The sequence below is a fragment of the Bos grunniens genome, chromosome 6, assembly GCF_055505025.1.
Source record: "Bos grunniens cultivar Pamir isolate PY7600 chromosome 6, Bosgru_T2T1.0, whole genome shotgun sequence".
NCBI lineage: Eukaryota > Metazoa > Chordata > Mammalia > Artiodactyla > Bovidae > Bos > Bos grunniens.
The window spans coordinates 27,169,275-27,188,057 of record NC_141170.1 but is presented as its reverse complement, the minus strand read 5'-3'; the positions used below and the strand labels follow the sequence as shown (position 1 = coordinate 27,188,057).

Sequence of the window (18,783 nt, the reverse complement as noted above, 5' to 3'; positions counted from 1 at the left end):
TATCCAAGTGAAATACTTTTGTGTTCCTTTAACCCTTTTTAATCTTAGGGATCTCTGAAATGGCACCTCCGTTCTCTACTCAGTAATAAAATGGCTCTATCTACACATGATCATAAAATCTAGCTATACTAAACTGCTAAACACCTAGCTGCACCTCAGCCATATATAAGTATCAAAGTGAGTGAGTGTTAGCTGCTTAGTCGTGCCCAACACTTTGCAACCCCATGGACTGTGGCCCACCAGGCTCCTCCTTGTCTGGGTATTCTCCAGGCAAGAATACTGGAGTGGGTTGCCATTCCCTTCTCCAGGGGATCTTCCCAACCCAGGGCCCAAACCAGGGCCCTCCATATTGCAGGCAGATTCTTTTATGACTGAGTCACCTGGGAAGCCCCTTAAGCATCAAAATGCAGAATTGAAAATTCACTCTTCAAAGACCCTGGAATATTCTGACCACCATCTATAAGGAGTGATGAGAACTGCAGTATCTTTAACTCTAACAGTTGGGGATGGGGAATTTCAGTTATTGCAACTAATTACATGAAATTCCATCACAATTTAATACTTAGAAGAAAAAAGTCCAAAATAAAAACTGCTAAAAAGTTGAGACCCCATGTTGTCTTGTTTTTTAAAAAAGAAGCCAAAAGAAAATGACATTTTGGAAAACAGAAAAAATTCTACAAAAATAATTTTTCAGTATTGTGAAGTTAGAAGTAGTACTCTATCTTGCTTTCTATTACAAAAAAAAGTAAGATCCTATAAAGAGGATGCAGTTTTCTTATCAAAAACTGTTACCAAAGGCTATGTCTATGCTAGTTCAGAACTTATCTCTACTACTGAATAATTATCCCACCCTTTCCTCTCTAGAGCCCCTCACTCCTGGCTGGCTCACACTAGTCAGGCCCAGGTCCATTGTCACTGAAGCAAGGACTGCAATACCCATTCTTAACAGCTAACCCCATATCAAAATTGAAACCTTTGGAACTACCAAAGGGTCTCTATTTAAAATGACTTTACCAATCAAAACAGCAATGCTTATCTACTGAAAGCAGCAACCTTCAATTTGTTGTGGCACCATGAAATGAAAGCATCACAAACAAGATCTAAGCACCAGTCACAGAAATAAGAGATAGTTGTGGATTAAGCCTTTTCTTTCAGAGGGCCCCAAAGGTAAGGAGGTGAGTTTTTAAATTCAGAAAGTATTAAAAGTGACCAAGCACTGAAGTGGAAATGCTGCCCCACAAAAATTAGTGTGTATTTATATTATGCTTTAAGGCAACCTTAAACAAGTAACCTACACATCCCTTTACCTCCTTCAGATAGATAAGATAATAGCTTCATTTACAGAAAAGGAAGCCACAATGTTAAGAGCCTAAGGAAAGTAGTTCAAAGTCCCCCAGTTATGAGAGAGAGCATTTGAAACCTGGTCTCCTCCCTAGGACAGTGATGTTTTCATTATATCTGTTTAAGAACTACCACTTTTGAAGACCATCCCAGGATGCAAGAATGTAAAAAAAAATTAAAGTCCAACTGTTAGTTTATTTGATACTGCAGGAAGAAGTTAAAAGACAAAAGACAGTAACATAAAAGGAAATCCACAACAGTCATCCCAACATACCTACAGTATCAACATACGGTAAAATATCTAGAATTTAAAAGATAAAAATAAGCTGAGGGACAGCCATCAAGAAACTGATTACATTGCTGCTCAAGCCAGTCCAGAGTTCCAGGAGATGGAACTTGTTTGTTCTGTCAGCTTTTAAATGTTTCCCGTGGCAAGAGTCATGTCTGTCAATTAAATTCTACTGAATTTAAGTTCAGGAACAACCCTCTAGTTTGTAATTATCAAAACCAGCCTTGAAAAGGGGTCATTCCTCACCTCCATACCCACTCAGTATAAAATATGTTGGGAAAAGTCTTACTTAAAGCAATCAAGGGAAGAACTTTCAATCCTGATAATGGGCAATTAACAGCAATAATTCTTCAGGACAAGGAAACTGTTAACCTAAAGACACTACTGGTATTTATATATTTTCAGTAACTAACTGATAGGGAGATTTTCTTTTTATTTTATTTTTTAAACTTTACAAAATTGTGTTAGTTTTGCCAAATATCAAAATGAATCCGCCACAGGTATACATGTGTTCCCCATCCTGAACCCTCCTCCCTCCCCATACCATCCCTCTGGGTCGTCCCAGTGCACTAGCCCCAAGCATCCAGTATCATGCATTGAACCTGGACTGGCAATTCGTTTTATACATGATATTTTACATGTTTCAATGCCATTCTCCCAAATCTTCCCACCCTCTCCCTCTCCCACAGAGTCCATAAGACTGTTCTATACGGAGATTTTCATTAAGTGAACTGTGGATAATGAAAATAACCTACTACCAACAGTGCCAATACTATTCAAACTCAAGAGCTTTCTGGTAGCAATTCTCCTCACCTACTAACTACTCACTCACTCGACTACCAAATTCAAGACATTTACTTCTCCTTCCATTTTTGGTCCCTATCCACTCCACAAGCATTCTGGTTCTTTCCTCTTGCTGCTGCTGCTGCTGCTGCTGCTAAGTCGCTTCAGTCGGGTCCGACTCTGTGCGACCCCAGAGACGGCAGCCCACCAGGCTCCCCCGTCCCTGGGATTCTCCAGGCAAGAACACTGGAGTGGGTTGCCATTTCCTCTTGCTACTCACTGACAAATATTTCAACCCTGAATATTCAACAACTTGAACTATAATAGCTCCTAAATAGAAAGAAATCCATTTGAGGTCCTTATCCTCCCTTCAATTCCTTGCTAACTTTTCAGAATTAAACAGCCTCAAGAGATGAAATCATAACACATGTTTTCTCTTGGCTAATCCCAAATATTTAACGGGAAAATAATATCACCAAAGAAACAACACATTTCAGTTTAAACGAATCATACCGTCTATTTTCTGAGACCAGGAATTTTGGACATCAAAAGGACCACTGGATACTAACAGGGCCAAATGTTTACTCTGAAACTTTGTTCACATGCCTAAGGCTATATTAACTGCCAAATATGGAGCTAGACAAGGAATTCCCACTTTCTTCCCCTCTAATATAGGAGGCTCCCCAAACTGCAGTTAATGTTTCACGAATCCAGGTACATGCAATGCTAACATTTGAAAGACTAGCACGAGCTGCTAAAGCCAGTATTTCGACACAAGTTATTATCACAACAATCATATGGGGACAAGACGGAATAACTTTGCTATTATTCCAGCTTCGGTGCACGTGTATGGTTTTGTTTTTGTTTGATTTTTCAGACAGCAAAGGCATTGACCCTCCAAAAAAAAAAAAGTTCTGTTAAGAAACTAGGCATACCTTGGAGGGAAAAAAAAATTGATCTATGCGGAAAATTGTAGCTGCAATCTACACTCGCCCCAAAGCGGCACAGGGCCATCTTAAGAAATCTGCCTTTAGAGATGCAGGTAAAATTCGATCAGATTCAACTAACAAAATTAACACAACCTAGGGACGTTATGTTCCTCCCCTTGACTATCCTTCCCACTCTCCCCAAAAAAAGAGATGGGAAAAAATAAATAAACCCCCTCCCCAGAGCAAACATCTCTTCTATTCCTGAGTCAGTAAGAGATCGCCTGCATAAAAGGGCACGGAGAAGGAACACGTTATATATAGCCCGGGTTTCAGAACTCGTCCGGGATAAAACCGAGGCGGGTCAGAGACCGCGGAACACCAGGTACTGGGTAAGCAAAGCGGCGGCTGCTTCAGACCCGGATTCTGTTTCCGTGCAGAGAAATGGTGCCCGGAGGCCGCTACTTTCGCATCTGCGTCGCTTCTGCCTCCGCCGACACAGCCTCTTTTCCCCTCCCCCACGGGCGGGGCGGCAGCGGCGGCCTCCCCGTTCCCGGGGAACCGGGAGTAAGAGCCACAAGAGTCGGGGACGAGTGGGGGGCTGCGCACCTGAAAACACACTCTCCGGCAAGCCCACTCCCCTACGTCCCGTCCGAAGCCTCTATCAGCGCGCCTTTGGGAGCCGCTGCGTCCCCTTACCCAGCTCGCCATCTCATCCCCAACCAACACCGGCCCCACCTGTGCCCTCGGAGCCCTCTGTCCGCACGACGCGCGCCGGTCACCTCCCTGCCCACGCGGCCTCCCACCCCTCACCTGAGAGGAAAGGCTCGGCTTCTCTCACGCACACACCAGCAGCGTAGGCAGCCGGCAAGAACAATGTCTCTCTCGGCCTCAACACCTCCGACACCGGGGCTCACGTAAAGAACGGTTGCCGCGGGCCGCTGCGCGCGACGGGAATGTCCCCTTCCGACCACCACACCGACCGTCCTTCCCGGCCCCCGTACACACCTCCAACCAACAGCGGCGGCGGGTACGTCGCGCGGAGGTCAGCGGGAGAGTCGCCGAGGACCGGCTGCAGCAGGTTCTTCTCACTCGCCGCCCCCTCCCTCTGACAAATCTCAAGCCTAGGAAGCCGGAGAGCCGAGAGCAGGTTCCGCTCACAACCACCTCTTCCCGGGCGCCAGGCGCTGCGGCGAGCGACAAGGAACACGGACGTCCCGCCCCCTTTGCCGCCGCCCCCTCTTATTGTTTTACCCCTGCCGAAAGGGCTGGGGAACCCCCCAGCACGGCTTCAGCCAATCAAGCATCTCCTCCGCGAGCTGGACCCAACCTTCTCGCGTCCCTCTGCGGAGCACGCGCAGAACGCCGCCGCGCTCACGTACTCTCGCTCCCGGAAAGCCGGGGAACCGGAACCGGCCTGAAGCCGGGGCGAGAGTCCGCTGATTTGACGTCACAAGGAGGCTGCCTTTCTCCGGCCCAAGGCTCGGGCCTCGTCGCCCTTCGAAATCGCGGCGTAACAGGAGCCGGGTGGCTGCAGCGCTGTGCTTTTTGCGCTGTGCCCCTTTGGGGACTGGTTTTTCTGGTCCTTTTATATTATTAATGTTAAGGGGGAGAAAATGTAGTGATTCTTCTTTCTGAACTAGGTATCTGCAGGTTGCTGCTCTAGACGAGCATATAATGCAGTCAGTGGCTTTAGCTGCTTGCACCGTAAACTCAGCCTAGGAAATGGAGGTTTTTAAGCTCCACGGAGAAGGGCACATCCGTTCAAACAGGTTTAACGCAACATACATTATAGGGCCTACTGCGTTCTAGGTACTGGGATGTAGAAAAAAATACGACGTGGCCTCCACGGAGAGGGGGGGCATTCTATTTCTTTGTGTGCCTGTTCAGTGTTCAGGCGTTGCTAAATACATGCTAAGCATTTTATATGCCAAAGCAGCTAAAAGGGTGAAATCCCAGGAGATATCAGGATTACAGCCCTGTCCTAGATCAGACTTGGCCCCGGGGACATAGCTGAGAAAACACTAGACACCGACTCTCATGACCTTGATTCATGGAAAAAGCCAAATCTGCTTACAGTGAAGGAAGCCACTTTGCACCTTAGTTCTGGCAATGTTTCTCAGGGACTATCAAGACAGCTGAGGAATTTTGGAAAGGAGGAGCTGAGGAAACGGTGAAAGAAATAAAAGGCAATTAGGAAATGCCCATATACAGATAAAATGTAGGGATACACATTTAAGCAGTTTTCTTCACAATCCTATTAAAGCAATTTAAAGGTTTTTTTCACGTGTGAAAACAGGTTTACGGGGCAGTGCCAACATTTGAACCTTCAAAATCTACACTTTCAGGTTGCTCAATCATTTTGTTATATGCAAAATACATGGGCTGTCACTTTTAGGAAGTTAACTTTGACATGGTTTTCCTTAGAAGTAGCATAATACATTAAATGCATATTGCCCTTCATATCTAATACTTATGTACCAGCCACTCATCTACTTTAATTGTTTAATCCTTATAACCCTATAAAGTAGTTACTATTTTTATGCCCATTTAACACATGAAGAAACTGAGGCTTAGAGAGGTCAAGTAACTTGCCCAAGGTCACCAGCTGCTACTCTGGTGGAGCTGGGATTCAAACACAAGCAGTCTGCCTTTTTTGTACACTCCGTGGCATGCCCTTTACCACAAGCTATTAAATATTCTCATTGTACCAACCTTTCTATTGGTTGACATTTCTGTTTCCAGTTTGAAGCTCTTATGCACTTTTATTCTTCATGTGCTCAGTTGCCAAGTTGTTTCCAACTCTCTGCAATCCCAAGGGCTGTAGCCCGCCAGGCTCCTCTGTCCATGGGACTTCCCAAGCAAGAATACTGGAATGGGTTGCCATATCCTTCCCCAGGGGATCTTCCCCATCCAGGGATCAAACCTGCATCACCTGCATTGGCAGGCGGATTCTTTACCACTGAGCCTCCAGAGAAGCTGTGATTTTTCACCAGGTACAAAAATTTCTCTAGATCTGTGATTATCAGAAATCAACATGCATCAGAATCACCTGGAGAGCTTGTTAAAACACACAATGCTGGGTCCCATTCTCAGGGTTTCTAATTCAGCAAGTCTGTGTTAAGGCCTGAAAATCTGAATTTATAATAAGTTACCAGGCACTGCTTGCTGCTCTAGGAACCACACTTTAAAAACCACTGATCCATGGGAGGGATGTTCAAGAGGGAGGGGACATATGTATACCCATGGCTAATTCATGTTGAGGTTTGACAGAAAACAAAATTCTGTAAAGCAATTATCCTTCAATTAAAAAATAAAATTTTAAAGAAATAGAAGATTAAAGACAAACTAAAAAAAAAAACCCACTGATCCACACCATGGGTTGGCAAATATACACTGTTAGGGGCCAGACAGTAAATGTTTTAGGTTTGGAAGCCATAAATGTTCTCTGTTACATATCCAACCTCATCTGCATTTTAAAATACTTTGAAAATGTTAAAAAATATTCTTAGCTCTGTCCATGAGTGCTCAGTCATGTCTGACTCTTTGCAACCCCATTGACTGTAGCCATCAAGGCTTCTCTGTCCACAGAATTTTCCAGGCAAGATTACTGGAGTGGGTAGCTATTTCATACTCTAGGAGATCTTCCCGAACAAGGGATCGAACCTGAGTCTCCTGCATTGGCAAGTGGGTTCTTTACCACTGCACCACGGGAAAACCCATTCTGAGCTCTTGGGCTGTGTAAAAACAGGCCTCAGACAAATCTTGCTCAAAGGTTTAGTATATCAGTAGGTGGAGTTATTGGGAAAAATGATTCCGTTATCTTGAATTTTTATTGAAATACCTGAAACTGCTTTCCTAAATCATTATTTTTACTTCGTAAATGTCTCTCAGGACTGTGACCTTTGAATATCTCTCCGTACTTAGAGCTGCTACCTGGATTCAGGCCCCCTTTCATCTTTCCAGAATGACTGCAACAACCTCCTAAGTAAGTAATCTCCCTGTCCTACAGAAATAAACTCCATGAAATACTCACTCCTCTTCAGGCAGTATGGCAAGGAGACAAGTATAAATGTATTCATTCAAGGGCTCAAGTCAAAAACTTCTGTTTTTCTTACACCACACAGCAAATCACAGTAAATTTCTGTTCCCTCTACCTTCAACATTTTTCTAGATTAAACACTTCTTACTACTATCACTGCTATTATTGTAGTTCATACCACCATCGCCTACTGCAGCAACCTTTTATTTAGTCTTGATGTACTGCTCTTATTTAACTATGGTTTAGCCTCACAGCAACCAGATCCTTTAGAGCTATAAATCAGATAACATTCTCAAAACTCTTCAAAGGCAGCACAATAAAATCCCAAGTCCTTACCATGCAAGGTGTCCCTAATTTAGTCCTCACTTATTACTTCCACGTCTTTTCTTACTACTTTTTCTGTCATACACCTCAGTCCTTCCTTTGACACTTCACATTCCCACCCCAGTGTGGGTCTTGGATGTGAACCTTCATCAGAATTCTGTGAAAAATCAAAATAAACTACATGTACTGATTTCCCAGAGTACACTGAAATACTTCATTCAGGCATTCTAAAAAATAAACTAGGCATGATTTTCCCTTACACAAACTACCCTTCATAGAATTTCAATTAACCTTATACTGCTTAAACAGTCTACTAGCTTGTCTAAACTATTTTGTGACTATTTTGCACTCTATAGTATATATTTCCTACGTTCTCTTCTAGGTTATTTTTTTACAAATAGTTCATCAAATGGTAACCTACACATTGTCTGGCAGAGTGTCCACTCAGTAATAGCCTATAGGGTTCATTCATTAATTTCTCAATACATTCATTCAGTGGCCACTGTTGAGTGCTATCAAGCAAAGCACTAGGCTCGAGATGAGGCAAAAATAAGCATGTTGTCTTCAGGAAATTGGGAGGCGGGGGAGAGATAAAGCGAGAGGAGAAAAGAGAAAAACGAAAAGGTAGGGAGAGACAGGAAAAGAGGGAGAGGGAGAGTCAGAGAAAAACAGGAAGGAGGGAGGCAGTGACAACAGACAGCCCTGTTAGGTGACACTACACTGCTACTGCTGCTGCTGCTGCTGCTAAGTCGCTTCAGTTCTGTCCGACTCTGTGCGACCCCATAGACGGCAGCCCAACAGGCTCCCCCGTCCCTGGGATTCTCCAGGCAAGAACACTGGAGTGGGTTGCCATTTCCTTCTCCAGTGCATGCAAGTGCAAAGTGAAAGTGAAGTCGCTCAGTCATGTTTGACTCTTAGTGACCGCATGGACTGCAGCCCACCAGGCTCCTCCATCCACGGGATTTTCCAGGCAAGAGTACTGGAGTGGGGTGCCATTGCCTTCTCCGGACACTACACTAGGGATACTGAATAGCAATATGTACTTCATCTTCCTAACCTTCATTGAATTTTTGAATTTATAATTTATTATCTGATATTTTCCCTCTCTTACACACACACCTTGAAAGTTCCACAAAGAGATACTCCTATTTTCTTCTCCAGTCCAGCACTCGGTACTGGCCCACTGAAATTGCTCCCTAAATTGCTCCCTAAAGTAGCTGACAAAGCCTTGTGAGAGCAGAGGAAGGAGAGCACCAAAAGAGAAAAGAGAGCACCACCACTACTGGACTTCTAGTAGCTTTTATACTTTTGCCCTAATTTCTAAAACAGTTTATGATTTTTATTCTTTCTTGATGAATAATAATAGTTTTTAGACTGTGGATTTTTCCCTTGCCTATAATTTAGGCAACATCCCAGAGGTTTTATTCATTACTATTACATTCTAAATATAGAAATATATATTTCTATTCTAAATATATAAATGTATTCTAAATGAGCTTCCCTGGTGGCTCAATTGATAAAGAATCTGCTTGCAATGCCAGAGACCCAGGTTCGATCCCTGGGTCAGGAAGATCCCCTGCAGAAGGGAATGGCTACCCACTTCAGTATTCTTGACTGGGAAATCCCATGGACAGAGGAGCCTGGTGGACCGCAGTCCATGGAGTCGCAAAGAGTTGGACACGACTGAGCAACTAACTCGTACTCTAAATTGTCTGGAAGTATATAGTATCTCTTCTTTGATTCAGTTATGGTTTAGAGACAGTTGAGATTGTCTAAGCAGTTTGGATTTTTAAACACTTTATTTTTCCTTGCTTTAGTGCTTGTAGTCTGTGAGTATGGTGTGTACATTTCTGTGCTTTGTAGAATGTTATTTTCCTTTGTGGTCTAATAGAGGGACAAGTTTTGTAAGTTGTCTATAAAAGTCTAGTTCTATTGAAATATTTTTACTGTTTTTTAATTTCTTTTCATCTTTCTAATAGTTTTTACCTTTTTAACTTTTTATTTTGGAATAATTTCATAGATCTGAAAATTTGCAAAAATAATAAACGGATACCCGTCACCTACATTCCTCAAATGTTAGTATTTACCACATTTGCTTTCTCATTCTCATTAATTCTCTTTGGCTTGTCTCCTATAGGTGGTCAATTCCCTGAGGACACATTTCAATTGCTCCTGCCTTATCCTGTGCACACATAGTGCTGTGCTTACACACTGGCATTCAGTGATGGCTCCTGAACAAACAAATCCAGGAGTATCAAAGAAACCTGCAAGTGGTTATTATGGATACTCTACCAGACAATTGACAGAGTGTCATGTGACCTCCATCCATAAAAAAGCATCTAGAAGAGGTTCTAGTTGAAATTTTCTTTGGACATGCTTTACCCTGAACACTTTAGTGTTATTTCTTAAAAGACTAGGACATTTCCTTCTATATCCACAATACAGTTATTGAAATCAGGAATTAACATTTATACACTACTATAATCTGAGTGAATGAGTGATAGTCGCTCAGTGATGTCTGACTCTTTGTGACCCCACAGTCTGGAGCCTGTCAGTCTCCTCTGTCCATGGAATTCTCCAGGCAAGAATACTGGAGTGGGTTGCCGTTTCCTTCTCCAGAGGATCTTCCCAACCCAGGGATCAAACATGAGTCTCCTACATTGCAGATTCTTTACCATCTGAGCCACCAGGGAAGCCTATAATTTATAGACATTCAGATTTCATCAACTGTCTAATATCAAAAGGAAAAATTGTTTTCTAACCAGGATACAATTTAGGATTACAAATGAATCTAGTTATCATCTGTCACCTTAGTCTTCTGTAGTCTAAAGTAGTTTCTCTGTCTTCTTTCATGACCTTGATATTTTTATTATTATTTTTTAAATATTTATTTATTTGGCTGTACCAAGTCTTAGTTGAAGCATGTGGAATCTAGTTCCCCACCCAGCGATCAAACCTGGGCCCCCTGCATTGGGAGTGCAGGGTCTTAGCCACTGGACCACCAGGGAAGCCCCATGTCCTTGATACTTTTAAAGAGTGCAGGACAATTATTTTGAAGAAGGCCCCTGCATTTGGTAACCTATGTTGTTTCATGGTATTTAGATCTAGGTTATGCATTTTTGGCAAAAATACCAGGGAAGTACTGTTCTGTCCTCAGTGCATGATGGAGGCATGTGATGTCCATGTGTCCTATTACCAGTGATGTTTGCTTTGCTTGGTTAATGCAGTGTCTGAAGGAATTCTCCACTATACAGTTACTATTTTTCCCTTTGTAATCAGTAAGTACCTTGTGTAGGTGACTACTTTATGAGATTATATACATATCCCATTTATCATCATACTTTCACCCAGTTTTAGCAGCCATTGATGACTCGTGGCCGAGTCAGTTTTTGTAATAGTGGCTACCTAGTCATGATTTTTCTAATTCTATCATTCTTAGTTATGACCAACCTAGATAGCATATTCAAAAGCAGAGACATTAATTTGCCAACAAAGGTTCGTCTAGTCAAGGCTATGGTTTTTCCTGTGGTCATGTATGGATGTGAGAGTTGGACTGTGAAGAAGGCTGAGCACCGAAGAATTGATGCTTTTGAACTGTGGTGTTGGAGAAGACTCTTGAGAGTCCCTTGGACTGCAAGGAGATCCAACCAGTCCATTCTGAAGGAGATCAGCCCTGGGATTTCTTTGGAAGGACTGATGCTAAAGCTGAAACTCCAGTACTTTGGCCACCTCATGAGAAGAGTTGACTCATTGGAAAAGACTCTGATGCTGGGAGGGACTGGGGGCAAGAGGAGAAGGGGATGACAGAGGATGAGATGGCTGGATGGCATCACCCACTCGATGGACGTGAGTCTGAGTGAACTCCAGGAGTTGGTGATGGACAGGGCGGCCTGGCATGCTGCAATTCATGGGGTTGCAAAGAGTTGGACACGACTGAGCAACTGATCTAATCTGATCTGATCATTGTTTCCACATTGATCAGCTGCATTTCTACTATAAGGAAGACCTTTTCTTCTTTCTCATTTTTAAAAATTCTTTTGTTTATATCAGTGTGAACTCCCAGATTCCTATTTGATAATCCATTACTATTAATGTTTATTTTCATGCTCATGTTTCCCCCATTTGACCAGTGGAAGCCACACCAAGTTAGTTCTCGTGTGTTATAGATTTTAATTGCACGCTATTTGGTGCATAAAAATAAACCACTATATCTTTTCAAAAAGTGAAAGAAAACAAAAAGTCACAAGGGCCTAAGAGAAGACAATGGCAAGTAGAAAATAAATTTAGAAATATATAGGGGGCAAAAATGTGATGATTAGTTATGGCAGGTAAGGGAAAAGTTTAGGATAGGTTCCTTTGCTGGATTTGTCTGAGTGACAAAAGAACCACCATTAATATTCAGTGAGAAGGGGAATACAGAACTTTGGGTTTCTTCTATCCATATGGGTATATAAAATATTATACTAGCTACTTCATTCAATACTTTCTGATCTTAATGCCACCTTAGAAAGATCTCTGACCACTGAATCTAAAGGAGCCCCCGTCACTTTCCATCTCTTACCCTGCTCTACTTCTGTTAATAGCACTTACCACTATCTGACATTCTATTTATTTTTGGTGATTTTTTTTTCGCCCGTGGCTTGTGGGATCTTAGTTCCCCAACCAGGGATCAAATCCAAGTACTTAGCAGTGACAGAGCTAATCCAGTGGATTCATAACCACTGGACCACCAGGGAATTCCCAATCTTTTGCTGTATGGCCTCTCCAATAAATCAAGTTCCATAAGGACTCAGATTTTATCTGTTTTGACCAATGCTATATCTGTGCCACAAAGGAGACATTCAATATCAATTCATAAATAAATAAACCTGTATGTGTGTGTGTATGAAGGGAGAGAGGGATGGGGGGATAGAAAGAGGGAGAGAGATGGGATCATAATTAACATTGTTTTGCGAGACATTATGTTTTTTTCTTAACAGTGTAACTGGATATCACTTTATATTGCTGCTGCTGCTGCTAAGTCGCTTCAGTCATGTCCGACTCTGTGCGACCCCATAGACGGCAGCCCAACAGGCTCCCCCGTCCCTGGGATTCTCCAGGCAAGAACACTGGAGTGGGTTGCCATTTCCTTCTCCAATGCATGAAAGTGAAAAGTGAAAGTGAAGTCGCTCAGTCGTGTCCGACCCTCAGCGACCCCATGGACTGCAGCCTTCCAGGCTCCTCCATCCATGGGATTTTCCAGGCAAGAAAGAGTACTGGAGTGGGGTGCCATTGCCTTCTCTGCACTTTATATTATTAGTACTTAATTCTTTTCAATGGTTACATAGGTGAGGAATGACATCCTAAGCTTAGAGACTTTAAGCTAAATTACAAAGAAAATTATGAGGATGGAATCAAAATAAATATAAGCTACGTAATAACACATTTCTGCTACAAATTTGAATCAAAAGGACTAGTAAACTTCATAAGAAATCAGTATGAAAACCTAACCAATAGATATGCAAAGTATGTCCCATTTATAGAAAAAAAGGAATTAGCATTAAACATATATGAAGAGCTGTTAAATGGAAACAATGCAAACCATAAATTGGCAAATATTTTTAAATGAAAACATCCAATTTTCAAAAAAAAGATACCTTGTACATTTTTGTCACAAGTAAATATTAATTCATGCTTCTAAAAAAACAAATTTAGCAAGACATACCAAAAGCTTTCAGATATCTATACTTTTTGGGTCAATAATTCTACTTCTGGGTATTTATTCCTCCTAAGATATGCACCAAGAAATTCACTGTGATATTATTTATTATCATTTAAAAACTGGAGGCATCTTAAATATCCGATAATAGTGAATGGTTAACTATGACACATATCCTTGACACATATACATCAAAAGCTATAGATTTAAATATTTAAGAATATATTTTTATGTTATATATTTATATTTTAGTATGAAATCAAACATGTTTATGAATCAATCTTAGGTTAAAAAATATAGTTGATACTTTGGTTGTTTTTGTTTTGTTTTGTTTTTTTAGGTAAGAAATGGATTTATTCAGATTCAGAGAGAGGCGCAGTCCACAGACGAGTGTGGGCCATTGCAGAGGGCAAGTGCGGCCAGTTTTGGGTTTTTTTTTTTTTTTTTTACTAAAAAAGGAAAAGAGATCCAATCACCATCAGCAGGTGAATTTTTTAGAAGAGTAAAATTATTAGAATTATATTAACTGATGCTGATTTTTATTATAGACTCCAGCATAAAATACTTCACTGACATTATACTTTATAAAGTTTTTTTCTTTACATCCTCTCATTTCAATCTTATTGGTCTTTGAAGATCAAACAATTCCATTACCACAATTTTGCTGATGAAGTGGGTGTTTAAGAGATGACTTTACAAGCATGTTTAAGGACCACACACTTATTCTATATAAGCAAGATAGGACCCAAAACTATGAAGACTAGGCATCAGAAGGGAATCAAATCCAAATCCTTAAAGGATTCTTAGTGTCTTTACTCATCACAATTTTAACCTTTCAAGATTTACATAACATTTAACCTTTTGAGACATACATAACAAATGTCTTGGACCTGCTACCAATTCAGTTAGTAAGGAAGGATTAGACTGCCAGCAGTATAGTCTGGGCTCTGGAGCCAGGCTGCCTGGATTTGCATCCCAGCTTCATCTCATTGCTTGCTAAATGTGTGACCTGAGTATATTTCCTCTATATGACCTTGGACAGGATGCTTAACTTTTCTGTGCTTCAGTGTTTCTCATCTGTAAAATGGGCCATAAATATCTACCTTACGGTCTTCCCTCATGGCTCAGTGGTAAAGAATCCACCTGCCAATGCAGGAGACACAGGTTCAATCCCTGGGTCAGGAAGACCCCCTGGTGAAGGAAATGGCACCCCACTCCAGTATTTTTGCCTGGAAAATCCCATGGACATGGAAGCCTGGCAGGCTACAGTCCATGGGGTCACAAAAGAGTCAGACATGACTTAGCAACTAAACAACAGCAATGGTATCGACCTTACTACAACGTTATAAAGATTAGATCTGTTAATAAAAGCCAAACACTTATACCATGCCTGGCACATGGTAAATGCTCAATAAACATCAGCACTTCATGTCTGGCTCATGAAAAAGTAAATGCATCAATTGCTTTCAGCTGATTCCTTTTTCACTGCTCACTGCTTTGCTCCGAAGGAACAACTTAAGAGTTGTATATAGCATTTTATGGTTTTCAAAACACTTTCAAAACATTACCTCATTGCAGTTTCACAAGCAATTCACAAAGCAGGCAAGCTGCACAAGGCTAAAAGTGGCCAATTTAGAAAGAGACCCCAGAGTCCCCCATGGCTAATTTAGTGCCACTAAATGATGAACCCCCTTAGCCTTGGATCAAGCCTTCCTAATTGAAAACCGGTTTCTCAAGAATTTCAGGACTCTCTTGGTGCAGCTGGCTCCTTTACAAAGCTTTTTGATGCAAAGAGAAATCTACTTTGGTGAGTAGGATAAACCTCATTCCTTTTAAGGAAGAAGAGGGAAAAGACCATTATGGACTGAAGAACAAAATGTTCATTTCTCCTGAAATCTTTCCATCCATTATCTTTGTGAGACTGGGACAGGCTAGGACTGAAGAGATGTTCTTCCTCTCCATTCAGGCATTATATGTGAAAGTGTCACACATACATAAAGTGCATAAAAAACTTGTGCAGCCTGCCCATTTGTTGTTCAGTATAAAATGTAAATAAATGACTGCTATAGATGCTGGATTTTCAGCCATGTAGCTGGTTTTGATCACTAAAGTCTTCAAGTAGAGGAAATTCTAAAAGCTACCAAGCTTGACAGAATAAAGGTTGCAAACTCTTGAGATAACTTCCTCAGAATTTAGAGACAATAATCTCATCATAAATCAACACCTAAAGAAATAGGCTTGGGATTACAAAAGTAAGCCACCCTGAATAATGGTTTGTAAATTCTAATGAATTCTATCCAATGCTCAGAAAGTCATGATGACAGCTAAAATCGCCTCAGGCTAAGTGATCTAAGCGATATAATACTACTAACAACTAAAGATAATATAAATAAAAGAAGAGTCATCTGCCCTGAGTTGCCTGGAGTCCAGAAAATGATGACTTTGGAAAGAAGCTTCATCAGTGTTTATCTTGCACTGTTCAGGGTAGACTATATTTGGCAGACATTTAGCCATCTCAGGGCTACAGGCTGTGTTTAATTCTTCAGGACTTTGGCTCAGACAGTAAAGAATCTGCCTGCAATATAGGAGACTCGGGTTCGATCCCTGGGTTGCAAAGATCCCCCGAAGAAGGGAATGGTTTCCCACTCCAATATTCTTGCCTGGAGAATTCCATGGACAGAGGAGCCTGCTGCTGCTGCTGCGTCGCTTTAGTCATGTCCGACTCTGTGCGACCCCATAGACAGCAGCCCACCAGGCTTCCCGTCCCTGGGATTCTCCAGGCAAGAGCACTGGAGTGGGTTGCCATTTCCTTCTCCAGTGCATGAAAGTGAAAAGTGAAAGTGAAGTCGCTCAGTCGTGTTGGACTTTTATCGACCCCATGGATTGCAGCCTTCCAGGCTCCTCCGTCCATGGGATTTTCTAGGCAAAAGTACTGGAGTGGGGTGCCATTGCCTTCTCCCAGAGGAGCCTAGTGGGCTACAATCTGTGGGGTTGCAAAGTGTCAGACACAACTGAGCAACTAACACTACAGTCTGAATATGAGATGCCTTGAAGGTATCCAGGCTTTCCTTGTGGTTCAGCTGGTAAAGAATCTGCCTGCAATGCGGGAGACCTGGGTTCGATCCCTCGGTTGGGAAGATCCCCTGGTGAAGGGAAAGGCTACCCACTCCAGTATTCTGGCCTGGAGAATTCCATGGACTGTATAGTTCATGGGGTTGCAAAGAGTTGGACACGACTGAGCAACTTTCACTTTTTTCTTTTGAGGTTATCTACCTCTCACTAAGCACTCCGACCCAGAGGAGGGTCCCTGGTCAGTGGATATTCTGTTTACTGGAAAGGCGTATCTGCTTCTGTGAAAAGGCATTCTGGGGTCATTAATCAGTCTCCAACGGATTGAGTGTCAACTCCTATCCCTGAGCCAGATTTCCTCATGGAGGGATGAGGGGCAGAGAGAGGTTGTACCATAAGAAGCCAGAGCTGAGGACCAAATCCTCCCCTTAAATACAGAAGGATGAAACACATGGGATCAAATCCCTTTTTCTTCACTGACTAGTTTTGTTGACACTGGTCAAGTTAGTTTATTTCTTTGACCTTTAGTTTCCTCACGGATACACAGCCAACTTTAGGGGACTTCCCTGGTGGTCCAGGGGTCAAGACTCCGTGCTTCCACTGCTGGTTCAGTCCTGGTCAGGGAACTAAGATGCTGAATGCCACATAGCATGGCCAAAAAAGAGAGCCAACTTTAGGGTTGTTGGGAGGATTATTTGTAGTGTTTAGCACAGTGTCTGGCATGGTAGGTGTAAGAGTCTGATTCCTGTTATAAAACTGAGGCAGATCTTCAACAACAGGGGACCCCAACACAGCACTTCACAAAGTTAGAAACAGACACTAGCCCAGGACCACCCTCCCTCCTTCCAATCTTCATTCTCCTCTTGGGTCAAATACTTGGTTTGACAGTGCAAACAAACCACAGTAAAAGACTTCGTCTTAAGTAGACAAATTCACGAGGAGGAAATGGATACCATACCTTTGAAAGCAGTTTATTCAACTAGTCTCTTTCAACAACCAGGCTACAGAATTATTCAGGGCAGTAAAAAGCCAACTGTATGCAAAATAAAATGCATTCATCAGCAGACAGAAAACTTAAAAAGTGGTAGAGCTGGTGTGAAACTTCTTCTCATTGGAAAAAGATCATCATAAAAATCAGGTAGCTGATACACAGTGAAAGTATTTTGGCTTTCTTCTGCCTTAGCCAATTGAGCGCAAAATACAGCCAATTCCTCATGCAAAGTGTCAGCATCAGCCCTTAATTTCACCCACACATTTCCAGGTATGACCACTTCCTTGTGGGTTCTTGGCTTGCTGAACTCTTGGCTTCCGGCAGAAGAACACGCCTCTGAGCTTTACCTCAGCAGGAAGCATATAAGAGGTTTATGATTAAGGCAATAATCTTCCTCACAATGAAAGATTTGTCCTACCCTTCTGGCCAGACCATCAGCCTGACTTATATATATAGATATATATCTACCCTTCTCCTTCCAGGTTGCAGCTCTGACATCTGACTTGTTACCTTGCACTCTCTGGGTGAGCCCTGACAGTGGAAATACATTTCCAGGGTCCTGGCAGCTGGCTCAAAACTGACAGAAGCTCTCAGTGACATTCTCGTATATAGCTGGGCTTCAGAGATCCCAGGCCTGATCCCTAACTCCAGAGCCAGGACCCCAGATTACTCAAGTTCTGGTGATGACCTGAAAAGGGAATGGCAACTTAAAAGTTATTGACCAAAGGACTTCTATGCACACGAAAGCAGACCCAGATAAAGTGTGTTCATAAGAGCAATAATGTTGGAAACAGTTTTTCCCTAAGCCACCAAGAGTTGTAGAAAACCCAAGGAACTTTCAGCCTTTTAAATGTCAACAAAAGAGTAATAAGAGAGTTTGGAGGCTTCTCTATAAGCAGAGTTGGGAAAAAATAAAAAAGCACTAAGAAAGACTGTTTCAGATTAAGTAAATGTGACTTCCTTAAATGCTGCTCATAAACCAGAAGTTTTTAATCTAAGTCTCAGCATATTTTGAGGGGTGGAGATAGAGGATGTTTAGGAAACCATGATTTTGTACATATGCGTGCATGGATCTTTTTTGCCCGGAAGGTCCACATTGCATTGCCTTCTAAAATATATCTAACTTAAAAGGTTAAGAACTAATGATCTAAACCACATTCTTCTTCAGTGTGTATCATGGTAATAATGAGTTGTTTATTTAAAAGAAGGCTTTACAATATAAAGAAGCTATTCTCATTCAAAAGCCATATTTAACTAAAAGTCTATGGTAATCAGTGACTTTAGTTTACCACATGAAGGGATGCTAAACTATTTCCTGGT

The 18,783-nt window shown here is 41.9% G+C and overlaps 2 protein-coding genes across 14 annotated transcripts in view; one reads left to right on the top strand and one right to left on the bottom strand.

Annotated features, from left to right (window-relative positions):
• Positions 1–18,783, bottom strand: part of G3BP2 (G3BP stress granule assembly factor 2) — a 92,546-nt gene that overhangs the window by 32,605 nt on the left and 41,158 nt on the right. For 2 of the 13 annotated variants that reach the window (XM_086405361.1, XM_086405370.1), the window contains exon 1: positions 6,055–6,193. The exons of 7 other annotated variants lie outside the window; for them this stretch is intronic. In XM_086405361.1, the coding sequence (XP_086261487.1) occupies positions 6,055–6,072 (18 nt within the window). In that variant the 5' untranslated portion in view covers positions 6,073–6,193. Of the gene's footprint in view, positions 1–4,152; positions 4,559–6,054; positions 6,194–18,783 lie in introns of those variants that run through there. 4 more of the 13 variants (XM_086405369.1, XM_086405374.1, XM_086405362.1 and 1 more) reach the window with 2 other exon arrangements.
• On the top strand, positions 3,374–10,052 carry LOC147370458 (uncharacterized). The gene is made up of 4 exons (XM_086407815.1): positions 3,374–3,455; positions 3,613–3,906; positions 4,158–7,327; positions 9,843–10,052. The coding sequence occupies exons 1-3, from the start codon at positions 3,374–3,376 to the stop codon at positions 4,937–4,939; spliced, it is 1,158 nt and encodes a 385-aa protein (XP_086263941.1). The 3' UTR covers positions 4,940–7,327; positions 9,843–10,052.